Source organism: Sceloporus occidentalis, unplaced genomic scaffold (genome assembly GCF_023333645.1).
Source record: "Sceloporus occidentalis isolate IW3139 unplaced genomic scaffold, rSceOcc1.0.p SCAF_65, whole genome shotgun sequence".
Classification (NCBI taxonomy): Eukaryota; Metazoa; Chordata; class Lepidosauria; order Squamata; family Phrynosomatidae; genus Sceloporus; species Sceloporus occidentalis.
In genome coordinates, this window is record NW_028317045.1 from 713004 (window position 1) to 728659 (window position 15656).

Below are 15656 nucleotides of genomic sequence, written 5' to 3' on the forward strand. Positions count from 1 at the left end.
GGTTTCTAGGTAGCCCCCTGGACCTACCTCTTATTTTGTCTTTTGTGCAGAGTAACTGGAAAAATGACAATGTAATTTTACAATGCTCTGCCTTAAATGTATGTGCAGGGATATGTGCAGGATACTTTGGAGGCTGTGTCAGTTAAGAATATACCTCTGCAATGTAAAAGGGCCAGATACAAATGAGATCTCTAATCACTTTAATTTATCCTTAAGGCAAGAGGAACACCAGGAGTTTGACTACCCAACAGGGAAATCTGTCCCCTGTATGTGGACTGGCCTGGGCTCAGTGGGCCCAGTATATATCACTGTAGTTTGACAGTACTACTTAATACAACACTAGTTAACACAGATTAATAGTATTTAGTTTTTGAGTAAGACTGCACCTTTATACCAATAAATTTAAGATTTTTCTTTTAATTCATATGCATCCTTCTCTCTGCCCTAATAGACACAGATTAACATAAAATAGAAAACTGAGTGGTTTCCAAATAAGTTTTAGAGACACTAAATAACATGAAAAGCAGAAGTAAAGTCTACATATCTGCTACAAAATTGTAGAAAGAAGAAATAGTGTAAAAATATTTGTTTGTAAATATGATCTTTACTACATGCTAATTATGTAATTGGAAATATTACTGTCTATTTAATCTTGTGTTACAATACAATAATGTAATGTTTTGAAATAATATCCTGCAATATACACGGGTGCTTTTTTGATGTGATGAAAAGATAAAACCATATACTTATGCAATAATTCCTGTCTTGTTCTGGATGTTTGCCAGTAGTTTACCTTTACATTACACAAACAGAATACAAAGAAAGACTTTAGAGAAAGTCTTGTGACAAGATAACAGGTGTATTACCCATTTTCCACCTTTGAATAATCTTTCTCACTGTAGAATGATGGACTTTAAATTGTATTAACCCTTTCTAGACTGATGGGCAGCTACAATTGCTTCTCTAAGATTGCTTATGTCTTTCCACCATGGCATCATGTTAACACACGCCTGAATGCTCCAGACCAGCAAACTGCTAAAACTTCATAACTTTCATAGAGGTGGTCACGCTTGATGATGATCAACTAATCATGGACATTTGATTAGCAGCACTTGCCTGCTACATAGAATCTTAATTCCTTTTGAAGCAGTAAATGTGTACTTAGTGTTTCACACTTGGCTTCTCCATTTTGGCTTTTTTTATGTTGAACAAATTGTGACACAGTGTAATATGTTACGTGTTGTTGTTCATCTGAGGTTTACCTAATTTTTAGACTTGCTAAGGAACCGATGATAATTATTATGTCCTGATATAGAATTCATATAGGGTGTACTTTCTTTTTTCACATGACTGTATCTATCTATCTATATATATATATATATATATACACACACACATATACATACATACATACATATATATATATATACACACACATATATATTCATTTTAAGAAAAATAATATAATAGATGAAAAAGAAAGAAAGAAGAAAGCAGGAGAAGGGGAAGGAGGTGTTCATCTGCCGTACGTGAACCAGTGTGTGAGGAGCCAGATCACAATATCTAGGAACGCTCCATGAGTACTTATAAGATTTACTATGTAATATGATCTCTGAATAATAGTGCACTAAAACAAGCACAACCCATTCATTCTTAGTTTCTTGCATTCAGTCAAAAATTATAAAACCTGTGTAAAATAATAGTTTCAGCCTTAGCTGGACATTACTGTGGAATCTAATGTACAGACACTATAAAATGTTAAAATCCTATTTTGTGCCTGATCATTTTAATTTTATACCAAATGTAATAAAATGTAATCTGACAACAAATGTAAACCTTGCAATGATATATTTGTTTTTTTAATGTTACTCTACCTTAACAGAATGCAAATATATTGGATGATATGAGCAGACTAGATTGGGCATTTGTTTACTTCTAACCCCTTGATAGCAATTGACAGTCATGGCTTTAAACTGGTGTAGAAAGCAATCTACCTTCGCTTTCTGCACCCAAACAATGTTGCTGTGATGCCTCGATGTCGAGGCATTCAGCAACACTGAGATCGGCAACAGGGGCCATGTCTCCCCAGGCATCAACGTTCCCCATACACTTTATGGTGGCAGATGCACGCTTAAAAAGAGTGCTAGGGCAATGGGATGTCTGGGCTTTTTATTTATTTATTTTGCACTATTACATCTTAAGCTCGCTGTATTGTTTATTTTTTCATCATAATGATCAGTAAGTGGTTCTCTATAGCACTGCATTGCAATCCTTGTGATCAGCCAGCAGGAAAGCAATTGGAGATCCCAGCACAGACTAGAGAGACCATTTTAAGTCTCTCCTCTACTCCAAACAGCTTTTAGTGGGTGTCAGACACCTACTAGAAGGCAATGCCAGATTAGCAATTGGACATTGCTTATGTAACAGTGTACCGGTGCTTACGCCAAGACCCATTACATGTTATTAGTTGGCAGGAAGCCAGCCATGATGGCTTCTGCTAACAGTAGACAGCATGATCCCCCATGCAGTAGCAGAGAGATGTTGCTGCCCCTGTGATAAAACCCATTGTGGGCAGGTAGGTCCAAAGGGTAATCTTGCAACACCTGTTGCGGACATGCCTGTAAGTCTATCGTGTAATGCAGGGGTTAAAGCAGTATAGCAACTGATCTGACTTACCCAGTTAAATCTGAGAATGACCAGGCTACAGATATAAAGATATTTTTATGACAAGCAAAAAACAACCAAAGCTCTCCACCAGAAACCGAGATTCAGCTCATTTAGCAGTGGGTTAGGAGTTTAGATCCTTATCTACCTGGCTGTATGTACAGTGGAACGAAATAAAGTAAATAAGCCTTTAGAATTACCTGGTTTTCTGCATTAATTTTTGATAAAATGTGATCTTAACTATGTCATAAGTATACACAAACACAATGTGCCTAAGCTAATAACGTACAAACAATGATAATTTCATGTATTTTTGAACACATGCATTAAAACATTCACAGTGCAGGTGGAAAACATAGATTCTTCTAACTGAGATTTTGCCTGCTATTACCTTGGTGGCACATATGTGATAGACAGACGACTCCTTCCTAGGTAGAAAAATAAAGGCAGAAAAGAAAACTCAGGTACCCTCAGGTAGACAAAGGGATGGAATTCTCGGTAGAATCCATCTTTCCCTGCTAACCTTGGTGGTACATATGTGAGCTGTAACAAAGAAAAAAGGGCAGGCCATCCTATGAGAAGTCAGTAGTGACTACTGTCATCTTTGTGCGCCTTACCATGTCTCTGCTGCAAACCCTATAAAAGGGTGCAGTAAGCGTATGCGTGTCCCATAGTGCTGGTGATGATCCCAATTTGCTTGTTTTTTTGGGTCTAATCTTCCAAAGAACCACGTAGGTGCCTGCTGCAGACTGGGTAAGTGGGTACTCGGGGGATGAGCTCTGAAAGTACCCCTGGCAAGCAGGGACATTGCAGTTCTAAACATTGGCTGTCTAGAAGGCTGAACTCGATGAATCAAGTGCGTCAACTTTGTTTGCTTTTCTGGCATCGTGAAGTGCTTTTCCTGGATCATGAAGTACTTTTGCTGCGAAGAGTAGATAATGAAGCCGAGGAAAGTTTTTGAAGTACCAAGAAGGTGGTCTGATGATAATTAAGTAGCAACGATCTGGAGGTGGCATGAATTAGCCAGGCATCTAAATATGGGATGACTAGAATGTCTAGAGTCCTTAGATGTTGAAAACTCAGGGAGCAGACACCAGTCCAAAGGATAGAGCCTGAAACTGGAGGTGAAGGAACCCTGAATCTGAGGGAATGGCTACATGTAGAAATTTCTGGGAAGCCTGAGCAGTAGGCACATGCAGGTATATGTCCTTTAAGTCGATGGTCACCATATAGTCTCCCAGCGTAATCGACACTGGGGTAGACTTGATAGCATGTTCATATGGAGACTGCCTCTGCAAGTGGAAATTCAGGAACCTTAAGTCCACAAGGAGTCACAATCCCCATTGAGACTTTGGGGATCACAAATAGGGATGAATAGAGGCCTTCTCCCTCTAGGGCTCCTGGAACTAGAACCAACACAACCACAATCACATTACCCCCAACCTAGAGGGCATAGCCAAATAACTACACCCAACCTAGAGTCTGCAAAATAAAAAAGCTGAGGGACAGAGTTCTCCTACCTGAGGTAGGCAGAAAAAAAACTCTGAAAGGGATGTATGGGAGTTGCTATTTATACCTTTCCTTAGAGTTCTGCCTACCTAGGAAGGAGGAATCTGTGTCCTATCTAGTGCAGTACATGCCTGCCTCCATGGATCTTATGCTTAGTGCTTGCTCTTGTGCTGCCATTATCAGTCATAGATACATAGAATTTGACGGCAGATAAGAACCCTTCGGCCCATCTAGTCTGCCCATTTTTCTTAAATTTCCTTTGGTCAGGACCTATAGTGAGGAAAGCTTTATGTCTATCACATGCTTGTATTAGCCTCCACTATCGCTGCTGGGAGACTGTTCCATTTATCTACAACCAACTGAGTAAAGTAGAACTTCCTTACATCACATCTAAGCCTCTAGCCTTCAGGTTTTAGATCATGACCTCTTGTTCTTACATCTCTTTTTCAAATAAGCTTGCCTCCTATACTTTGTTAAATCCCTTAAAGTGTTTCTGTCTTTTTAACTACCTACTATTTTTGTAGCTCTCCTCTGAACTCTCTCCAATGTGTCAATATCCTTCTGGAGATGGGGTTTGTCAAGCCATGGAATGTCCTCTACTTGATCTTCCTTCCATGTCTGTTGCTGGTTCAGGCATTCTCTCAGCAGCTCATCTTTGAGTGCCACCAAACTGATGCACTCCCATATGCTCTGTATTTAATCAGGACAGTGGGTTTGACACTTACCAGACCCTGTCTGCCTTCTTTCTGGATGGTGTACAGTCTCTGATTGCTGGACTTGGAGTGGAAGCCTCCATACATTGTGAGGAGCTTCTGAGTCTTCACATCGGCAGCTTCCATGTCCTTCTTTGGCCAGCTCACTGTGACGCAAGGATATCTGATGACTGGCAAGGCGCATGATCTTACAGATCTTATTCTTCCCATTGAGCTGGGTCTTCACAATCTACCTTATTCTTTGGTGGTACTTGGATATTGTTGCCTTCCTTGCCTCCTCCTCATGGTTCCCATGTGACTGTGGCATACCAAGGTACTTGTAGCTGGTCTATATGTCTACTATTTACAAATAATATATATTTCTCTTGATAAAAGCTTGGGATAAAATGTTGAGTTTTCTTCTGTGATACCATTGTGTGCGAATAAAACAAATTTTCATCTCCAGTAGAAATCCTTGTTGTACTTTTCTGCGTATTGGATTTAGCTTGAAGATGTACCCAGGTATGGAATGATATTTTTGAAATATACATTTCATTATACATACATATATATATATATATATCTATCATTTAAGAAATGAGGCTATGGATGCCAGTAAATAAGTATATATTTTGTGTGATTCAATAATACAGTAAAATACATCACTAGGAAGGGGATTAGACAGCATATGGCAAACAAAATGTGCATGTTCCAATTTTGAACCCGAAGTGCCAAAGAGACATGCCCTACCCATGTATATGGGTTATTCCTGTACCCGGGGGGTGTTTCTAAGTTGTTTCAGTAATTTTATGTACCCAGGGGAAAAAATAATACTGTGTTCGGGTTTGTTAAAAATGAAAAAAAAAATGTTTTTACTGCAATGTTTAGTACAGACTGGCACTAAAATAGTTAAAAATGCCCCAAGTAAAATACTTTGGGATGTCATCTTTCAAAAAAGATACACTTTTGCTGAGTAGTTTTTCTATTTCTGGCCGCTATTGGGGCACAACTCCCAGCATACCACATTTTAAAAAAAATCTTGTTTAGAAACAGCGATGCGCGTCATTCATAGTTAACCCTGTAAGTGCCAAAAACAATCAAAATACCAGGCATATGAGGTGTTTCCAAAAACAGGACAAATACCTAAATACACTTTTGGAGTTTTTTTCCATTTGCACTATATTATGTTTTTATTGGTGAAACTGTGAAAATATTTTCCTTTTTTTCCCTAATTTCCCCCCACATTTTTAGATATTTTTCATACTTAATGATGGTTTATATCTTATTATTATTTCAAAAGAAAGCCCTCCTTGTGCTGAAAAAAAAACAATATATGATTTGCGTGGGTGCACTAATTGAGAAGAGAGAATTTACAGTTGAAGAAAGACATAGCAAAAACACAAAAACTGCTCAGGTCTTTTAGCGCAACCGTAGTAACAAAAACCTGGTCCTGAAGGGGTTAAAGGAATGAACTTTCCCAAGGTAAACAACATTTGGCTAAAAAAGAAACAATGTCCCCAAAATACATATTTGCTGTGTACAGAGAAAAAATGTGCATACAAATACAAAAATTGCAAGGGCCTCTATTAGTAGTGATGGGAAGTTCGGATCATTAAAGTGAATCGGATCATTTCGATTCGTTCACTGAAATGATCCGATTCATGATCCGGATCTTCGGATCACTCAGTGTGCCTGCACGGAGTTACTGTTTTCCAGTAACTCCGTGCAGGCACACTAACGATTGGCCCCGCCCCTTTCATTATGAATCCTCCCCCCTGCCTCCAGTGATGTCAATGAAGGCAGAGAGTCGTTCAAAGATTCGGATCTTACAGGGATCCGAATCTTACAGGGATCCGAATCTTACAGGGATCCGGATCACTGTAAGATCCGGATCACTGTAAGATCCGGATCATTGTAAGATCCGGATCATTGTAAGATCCGGATCATTGTAAGATCCGGATCATTGTAAGATCCGGATCTTTGAACGACTCTGCCTTCATTGGCATTCTAATCATTCAGAGAATATCACCATACTGTTATAAATAATACATTAATAATCACTGCCCCCAGGATTTACATTCCCCTTTACCTGCAACTGCACCTTAAGCTAACTTTATTAAATTAACCTTCACCATTAAATTAACCCTAAACACCCCATCAACCATGACTGCCCCCAAAAATTAACCCTTAACACCCCATCAACCATGACTGCCCCTAAAATTAACCCTTAACACCCCATTAACCATAACTGCCCCCAAATTAACCCTAAACACCCCATTAAGCATAACTGCCCCTAAATTAACCCTAAACACCCCATTAAGCATAACTGCCCCCAAATTAACCCTAAACACCCCGTTAAGCATAACTGCCCCCAAATTAACCCTAAACACCCCATTAAGCATAACTGCCCCCAAATTAACCCTAAACACCCCATTAAGCATAACTGCCCCCAAATTAACCCTAAACACCCCATTAAGCATAACTGCCCCCAAATTAACACTAAAGACCCCATTAAGCATAACTGCCCCCAAATTAACCCTAAACACCCTATTAAGCATAACTGCCCCCAAATTAACCCTAAACACCTCATTAAGCATAAATGCCCCTAAATTAACACTAAAGACCCCATTAAGCATAACTACCCCCAAATTAACCCTAAACACCTCATTAAGCATAACTGCCCCTAAATTATCCCTAAACACCCCATTAAGCATAACTGCCCCTAAATTAACACTAAAGACCCCATCAACCATACCAATTTATTAGGTAATTTATCTGGAGTACATGCAATTAATTTAGGGGCAGTTATGGTTAATGGAGTATTTAGGGTTAATTTCAGGGGCTGTTATGGTTAATGGAATCTTTACGGTTAATTTCAGGGGCAGTTATGGTTGATGGGGTATAAGGGTTAATTTTATGCTGATGACTGAGGGTTAATTTAATTAATTTAATAAAGTTAACTGTAGGTGCAGTTATAGGTAAAGGGGGGCAAACTCAGGGGAATCTAAATCCTGGGGACAGTGTGAACATTATTAATGTATTTATTTATAAAAGTATGGTATCAGTAATATTCTCTGAATGATTAGAATCTCTGTAAGATTCGGATCCTTGTAAGATCCGGATCCCTGTAAGATTCGGATCATTCGACTCTTCGGATCATTCGACTCTTTCAACGACTCTCTGACTCTATGAGTCATCGTTCCTGTGTGAATTAATGAGCTGTAACCTGACCCCAGAGTCTGTGTCTGAGTGCTCTGCAGATGACTCACAGCTCTAGGATCAGGTTACAGCTGCATGATTCAGACTGAACCGCTACAAATGAATCGTTCAGTCTAGTGAACCGATTCATCCGGATCACTAAAAAGAACCGGATCAAATGAACGATTCGTTCATGATCCGGACATCACTATCTATTAGTGTTTAGTTTCAGATGGTGGTCTGCAGGGGGCTTGGGATGGATGAATCAGTCAGTAGACTGAATGATTTCAGGAGAGCTACAAGAGGGGTTTGTAACACTTGCTCTGGTATCTGGATGCTTTTTCAGGTTTATTATAGTGATGGGAAGTTCGGATCACTAAAGTGAATCGGTTCACTCAATGTGACTCACAGCAGTTCCTGCTTCCCAGTCACTCCCTGCAGTCACACTGATGACTGTCCCCACACCTTTCCTTATAGTCTATGAATCCTCCTGCCTTCTACAGCAATGTAATATGTGTCCACAGTGCTAAGCAACTAAACTCAAAATACGTATAAGATTAATATTTGAGGTGCTGAAAGTTAGAGGAGGTGAGGGTTAATTTAGGGGCAGTTATGGTTACTGGCGTCTTTAGGGTTAATTTAATGGTGAGGACTGATGAGTTAATTTAATACATTTACTAAGGTTAATTTAAGGTGCAGTTAGAGGTGATGCAAACTAAGGGGAATCTAAATCCTGGGGGGCAGTGAAGATTAATCCTGTATTTAGTTATAAAAATATAATTGTATCAGTGTACTGTATGCTGATGATTTAAATATGCTCTTAAGTCTGAATCAATGAACTGGTAGCTCCGAGCTGCTCTGAACGATTCAGTGAAATGATGACTCATAGTTGCTCTGAACAGTTCTTTGACTCAGTGAACTGATGAGCTGTAGCCTGATCTGTGAGTGTGTGCTGTGTAGATGACTCACTCTACGATCATATTATCAGTGCAATTAATGATTCACAGACTGAGCAGTTACAAATGAGTCGTTCAGTCTACTGAACTGATTCATCCAGTTCATTGAAAAGAATCAGTTCAAAAGAACGATTCATTCATGAACTGGATATCACTAGTTTATTAGTAATTACGGGCCTGATATTTCTGCCCCTTGTTTTAAATTATTTTTTAACTTGCACTGTCACTAATAACTTACAGCTTGTCTCTAACAACTGAATAACTAAATGTGTATTTTGTTACATAGAGGTCAACAGTCTCATACAAGCCTTTGTATTGGTAGCACAACCACACAAGAGCTGGGATCCAAAACCCTTAGTAAACATACAAAACAGCTTGTCAGTACCATTTTTGCCTCAATGTAAAGGGCTTGATATAGGGCCGAGAGGCAGGAGTCTGATATGCAGGAATATAGGAACTCAAAGCTAGAGGCACCCACACCAAAAGAGACAGATGTAAGATACACAAAATACAAAAGTCACACCACATAGCAGAGAAATATAATATACAGGACACGAAGGTCAAAAGGGCAGACAGCAGGCAAACAATATCAGAGTCTCAAACAAGCACACAGAGTACCTGAGTATCTGAACACCGGTATCAGGGACTCCAGGGCTTTTATAGGACTGTCAGGTATGCTGTCACTAGCATACCTGACAGTGTGTGCTCTGTGATAGGATCCAGTATAGGAGGTGGCACCAGGGACACAAGAGGAAGCTCCGCCCTCTGTCGGCAACCGCACCTCCCCGCTGCCACTGTCCCCAACTCCCTGCAAAGATTCAGGGAGCGGTGAGCAGAGACCCGCCTTGGACGTGCTGCAGTGACGTGCCGGGAGGTAGGGACCTGAAACCCTTGTCAAAGCCATCTCTGCACCCAAACAGCTTGTCAAAGCCATCTTGGTCCCCAAATAGCTTATCAGTGCATTTTTGTACCAGAACAGTTTGCCAATGACATATTTGCCCTCCTCCCAAGCAGCATTACACTGAATGTGTCAATTTGTGTTAATCTTTGTGTCCAAACAGCTTCTCAGTGCCATCTTTGGCCCAACTAGCTTGTCAATGCCATATTTGCCTCCAGATTGTCAGTGCCATTGTTGTGCCCCAAACTTGTAAAGCCATCTTTGCCCCAGCTTGTCAACGCCATCTTTGCCCCCAAACAGCTTGTCAAAAATTTTTTGCTCCCAAACAGCTTGTTAAAGCCATGTTTGCTCTCAAACAGCTGGTCAAATCCATTTTGGTTTCCCAAAGAGCTTGTTAAAGCCATCTTTGCCCCAAAACATCTTGCCAAAGCCATCTTTGCCCCCAAACAGCTTATCAGTGCTATGTTTGTCCCAAAACAGTTTACCAGTGACTGAATGTGTAAATCTGCGCTCCAGCATTAAAAAAGCCGCAGAGTGCGAGGAGCAGAGCATGAAGTCTGTGTTGATTCAACAGGCGCAGATTTCACCCCTGGCGCTGCGCTCCCCGCCTGTTGTGAGTCTGCTTTGGCTCGGATCTGCTAGTAGCTGTTTTGTGGACCACTCTGTCTAGTATAGATCTGCCTTTCTCAGGTCACATAAAAACATACCAGAAACAGGATTGCAGCAACAATTGTACAACAGTTTTGACCCAGCTTTTATTGGTATATGCTTACAGCTACCCACACTACATGTGTGTCTTCTGGGACAATGTCCAAGGATTAGATGCTAACCGAGTTTTAATTCTTGTATGCAAGTGGCAACACTTAGCTAATCATAAGACAACACAAATATAACCTTCTTAACAGGACAGTATAGTAACTTACTATGGTCATTTTAAGCACAGTAAGTTGAATTACAATAAAAGAGCTATATTAATAAAAAAAAACTTTATTGCTACATTTAATGTTACTTGAACAAAAAGACATTGTTTTACAGATTGTTTTACAGGTTGGATTTAAAATACCATATGGTTTAAATGTACTACTGTTGTAAGTGTTGGGACCAAATAAAAAGGACTATAAGAAAAGAAACCCAATATTATTGAACAAATTCAGGCAGAAATTTTGGATATACAATAGTCACGACTATATTTCTTTTTTGGATTAGGGTATATGTGATGGTGATAGAATAAAAGTTAGGGCCAAGAAGTCAGAGCCAGGTATGTAGACAAAAAGACATTAGGTAAGAAAAGAAATATTGCATATGGATGAGAGTGGTGGAAAGTTGTGATACGCAGTAATAAGATGTAGCAAGAGGGAATGTTTTGCAATTTCACATTACCAAGAACAATAACAAATAAACAAGACCATTTAAACCATATTATAAATATCACACAAGATAATAAACACTACAAACAATATTGCAAAACACATAAACAAACATGTTAGGTGATAATCCCTCATGAAAGTGTGCACCTTTGGCAAGACATACATCATTTCTAAAGTTTTTGCAAGATACATATCATAATTAATGTTAAAATTACTTAAAATGAATGGCAAAAACAGTTTACACAGAATATATCCACAGATTTAAAAAAATGTACTATTACCGTATTTGCTCGATTATAAAACGACCCCCCAAATCTGAATATTAATTTAGGAAAAAAAGAAAAAGCCTGAATATAAGACGACCCTATAGGAAAAAAGTTTTACCAGTAAATGTTAATTCATCTAAACTATTTTTTTTTTATAAAAGCTATGATTGAGAAAAATATTTTGGTTTTATTTCCTTCTATTTTCCAACCTGCCCCCAGTTATGCACATCTGCTCCAGAAATGCCTTATACCCCTATATGCCACTCTGGCATTTAGAGGGTTAAAAGGCATATTATGGGGAAGAGTGGCATATAGGGAGGTTTAAGGCATTCAGGAGGCAGAGTGGCGTATAGAGGGTTAAAAAGGCATTTCTGGAGGCAGAGTGGCATTTAGGGGGTTAAAAGGCATTTCACAGAGCACTCTGCCTCCAGAAATGCCTTATGGCCCCCATTTAACACTCCCCCGCCCCCCCCCCCAACTTACCGGGGCTTCCGACTTCCCTGTCATGTAGCTGGGGCAGCGTGTAGATCCCACGGCACCGGTGCGGGGAACTCTGATCTCTGACAGCCGGGGAAGGTCTGCGCGATGGACGCAGACAACCCCCGCTGCTAGCCACACCTCCTTCCTGCTGCAGCGGAAGTTGTCTACGCGAATCGCGTAGACATCTACATGGTGCCCCGGCTACACACCGGGGACTCAGAAGTACCGGTAAGCAATGTTCCCTCTAATTTTTCTAGGGTGGTGTGCGCAGAAAATTTCTGTTGTGCAAAATTTTTCCCAGAGCCAAAATTTTGTGCGCACAATATGCTTCCACAGTCCATATAAAGCGAAGTTGGTGGAGCTGAAAAAAAAAAAAAAAATCACATTGCAAGGGGGGGAGCTATATATTTCCAACCCTTTTGACTCCATGGCCTATTTTAAAGGTGAAATTCTCACCGCAAAAGTTAATTATGAGTGAATCACGAGCGGGGGCTCCGGGCTGCATAAAGGATCAATATATATATATATATATATATATATATATATATATATATATATAATTTTTTTTATTGGGAAAAACTGCATAGCTTCTGTCGTTAGGCAACCATTGACAGGGGTACAGCATAACACCTATCACTATATACTGAGGCAGACATTGACGGTGGTACAGCATAACACCTATCACTATATACTGAGGCAGACATTGACGGTGGTACAGCATAACACCTATCACTATATACTGAGGCAGACATTGACGGTGGTACAGCATAACTGCTATCATTATATACTGAGGCAAACATTGAAGATGGGGCAGCATAACGCCTATCACTGTATACTGAGGCACGCACTGACGGTGGTACAGCATAACTGCTATCATTATATACTGAGGCAAACATTGACGGTGGTACAGCATAACTGCTATCATTATATACTGAGGCAAACATTGAAGATGGGGCAGCATAACGCCTATCACTGTATACTGAGGCACGCACTGACGGTGGTACAGCATAACACCTATCACTATATACTGAGGCACAGCACAACACCTATCACTATACATTGAGCCAGACATTGCCAATAATGTAGCATAACCCCTACCACTATATACTAAGCCAAACATTGATGTGGTGTAGGCCTACCGCTTCAGTGTCTGGCTTAGTATATAGGGGTGCACCAAAATGAAAATTCTGGACCGAAAATTCAGCATTCAAATGACCCCCCCACTTTATTAAAAATAACACACCAAAATTGGACAAAAAAAAAAACAATATTATATATATATATATATATATATATATATATATATATATATATACACATACATACATACATACATAATTGCTAACAGCAATCACACTCCTATCATGCCCAGGCAGCCAGTACATGCTGGAACCTGGGCATCATATTAATGTGATTACAGCCTCCCTATGCCATGCTATCCCCCCCACTTACACATCCATGCTATCACACACACACACTCATTCACAAACATTCAGCATAAACTACAGCATAACACCCATCACTCTCACACACTTACTAATCTCACTTAATGTTTTCCTACCTTTCCTCTGTTACTTTTCCTCCTCCTCTTCGTTGTTCCTCTTGCCTCTTCTTCTTCTGTGTCCTGTCCTTCAGTCCAGTGAAGATGGTGGGCGTGGCTTCAGTGCTGTGCGCCGGGATCTGACATCAAATCCCGACGCACAGCATCAGTTGCCGCGCGCATCGCAAGGGAGCAGGATCGGAGGTTTGCATTAATAGACCTCCCGCTCCCTTGATTGATTTTAAGCCGGTTGGGGTGAGATTTTTGATCTCCCCAACCGAGCTTGCTCCTCCAGCGGCGGACATTACTGTCCGTCTCTGGAGGAGTGCCAGCGTCACCCTGGACGGCACCCTGGACAGACTGCCCACCCCCCCAGCTCCCCGTTAGGTACTGTGCGCACAATGTTAGGACGTGTGCGCTCCCTCAAAAAATTATGTGCGCACGCACAAGCGCACAGCTTAGAGGGAACACTGCCGGTAAGTGGGGCGGGGGGGGGAGAGACAGGAGGATCCAGGTCCCCTGCAACTGCGGGGGATCTGGATCTTAGTCGTCTCATAGTCAGACCTATTTGAGGTCTGATTATAAGATGACCCCGATTATAAGACGAGGGGAATTTTTCAGAGCATTTGCTCTGAAAAAAACCTCGTCTTATAATCGAGCAAATACGGTACTTAGGGCACAAAATACTGGAGGAAGATATCCACTATGGTTTTCACACTAAATAGTAGACCAACAGGTGAACTAAAGTTTAACATAATTTTATTAATTTGTTACTACAATACCTATCTAAGAAGTTATAAGTAGTTATATTGATCATGTTTTCCAAAACATATCACTTCAAATTTCAAATTAACATTTGTATCCATTTAAAAAAACAATGTACAATTGTCCAATCACATACCTGTCTCCTGTGAGAGAGAGAATTATTTTCGCTTGTGTAGAGAACACTATGAACGAATATCTCATGCGAGGGCTGAAAGAGAAGAGAGCAAGGAATTCAGCACTTCAGAAAAATGCCCCTGCCACATTTCAGCGGCTCGTTAATCACCTGCTAGAGGGGCAGGAGGGGCATGCGGCAGCATATCTGGATGATATTGCGGTGTTCAGTGATACTTGGGAGGAACATTTGATTCATTTAACAAAGTTATTTTTATATACATGCTATGGGTGGCCATTTTGAAAACAGTCAATGGCTGCAAAGTTTTTCCTTTAATGTTTTTTACTTATGGACTGCATATGAAATTGGTGAATTGAGAAATTATTTGTGAAATGGACTAATGTATTTATCATTTAATTAGCTGGCTCCTAAATGCAAAGAAATGTGTAAAGCCCTGGGCTATATATGTATACTTTTGTAATATGTAGGAACAACTGGGAATGTCACCTCTCTATGTAAATAACTACCCCTGATCTAACTTAATTGTTATCTGATTGTTAGCACATTGGCCAGATGGAACCCTCAAAGTTTTTTCCTATCCCCCTTCAGATGGCCAAAGAGGGGCATTTTGTTTTTAGGCTAGATGGGTTGACTTTATGACCTCTTAATAGCTAAATACGTAATGTATTAAGGAATTTAAAAGAAGAAAGTGTTATTTCCAAACACGTTTGATTTACATACACATTACTGTGACTTAGGGCAGCAGAAAACTGTGATACATTCATACCCACCAAGCAGTCTCAGCTGTCAGACCCTAACAGTAAACATAAAGCTAAAGTATCATTCTAATCTATATTTTATAATAAGTTAGCTAGCACAATTAAAGACCAAGGATGTTTACACTCTATAGAATATTAAGTAAATGAGCCTTAGCACATCTTCTGTTTTAGTCTCTTTTGAAAGTCAAATCACATGAAAATTACACAGGACCTTTTTTTTTTTATTTTCCGTAGCAACATTTTATCAGTGCCTGCTTTTGTGTCACATGACAATTGTGTTCATGGTAAAAGCTATGAATAAAGCAAAATATTACTTGATTATAACTGGGAAAGATCTGGGTAGTCATCTGTACAAGGAACAATGTTTCTAATGCTGCATTTAGTTATAATAGTGTTCTATGGAGCACCATGGCCAGTATAGGCCTAGATT

The 15656-nt window shown here is 39.9% G+C and overlaps 1 protein-coding gene across 1 annotated transcript in view; it reads right to left on the reverse strand.

The window, feature by feature from the left end:
* Positions 1-15656, reverse strand: part of LOC149286945 (anthrax toxin receptor 2-like) — a 152166-nt gene that overhangs the window by 111338 nt on the left and 25172 nt on the right. Inside the window, exon 3 of the mRNA XM_089493570.1 lies at positions 14472-14543. Coding sequence (XP_089349696.1) covers positions 14472-14536 — 65 coding nt within the window. The 5' untranslated portion in view covers positions 14537-14543. The remainder of the gene's footprint in view (positions 1-14471; positions 14544-15656) is intronic.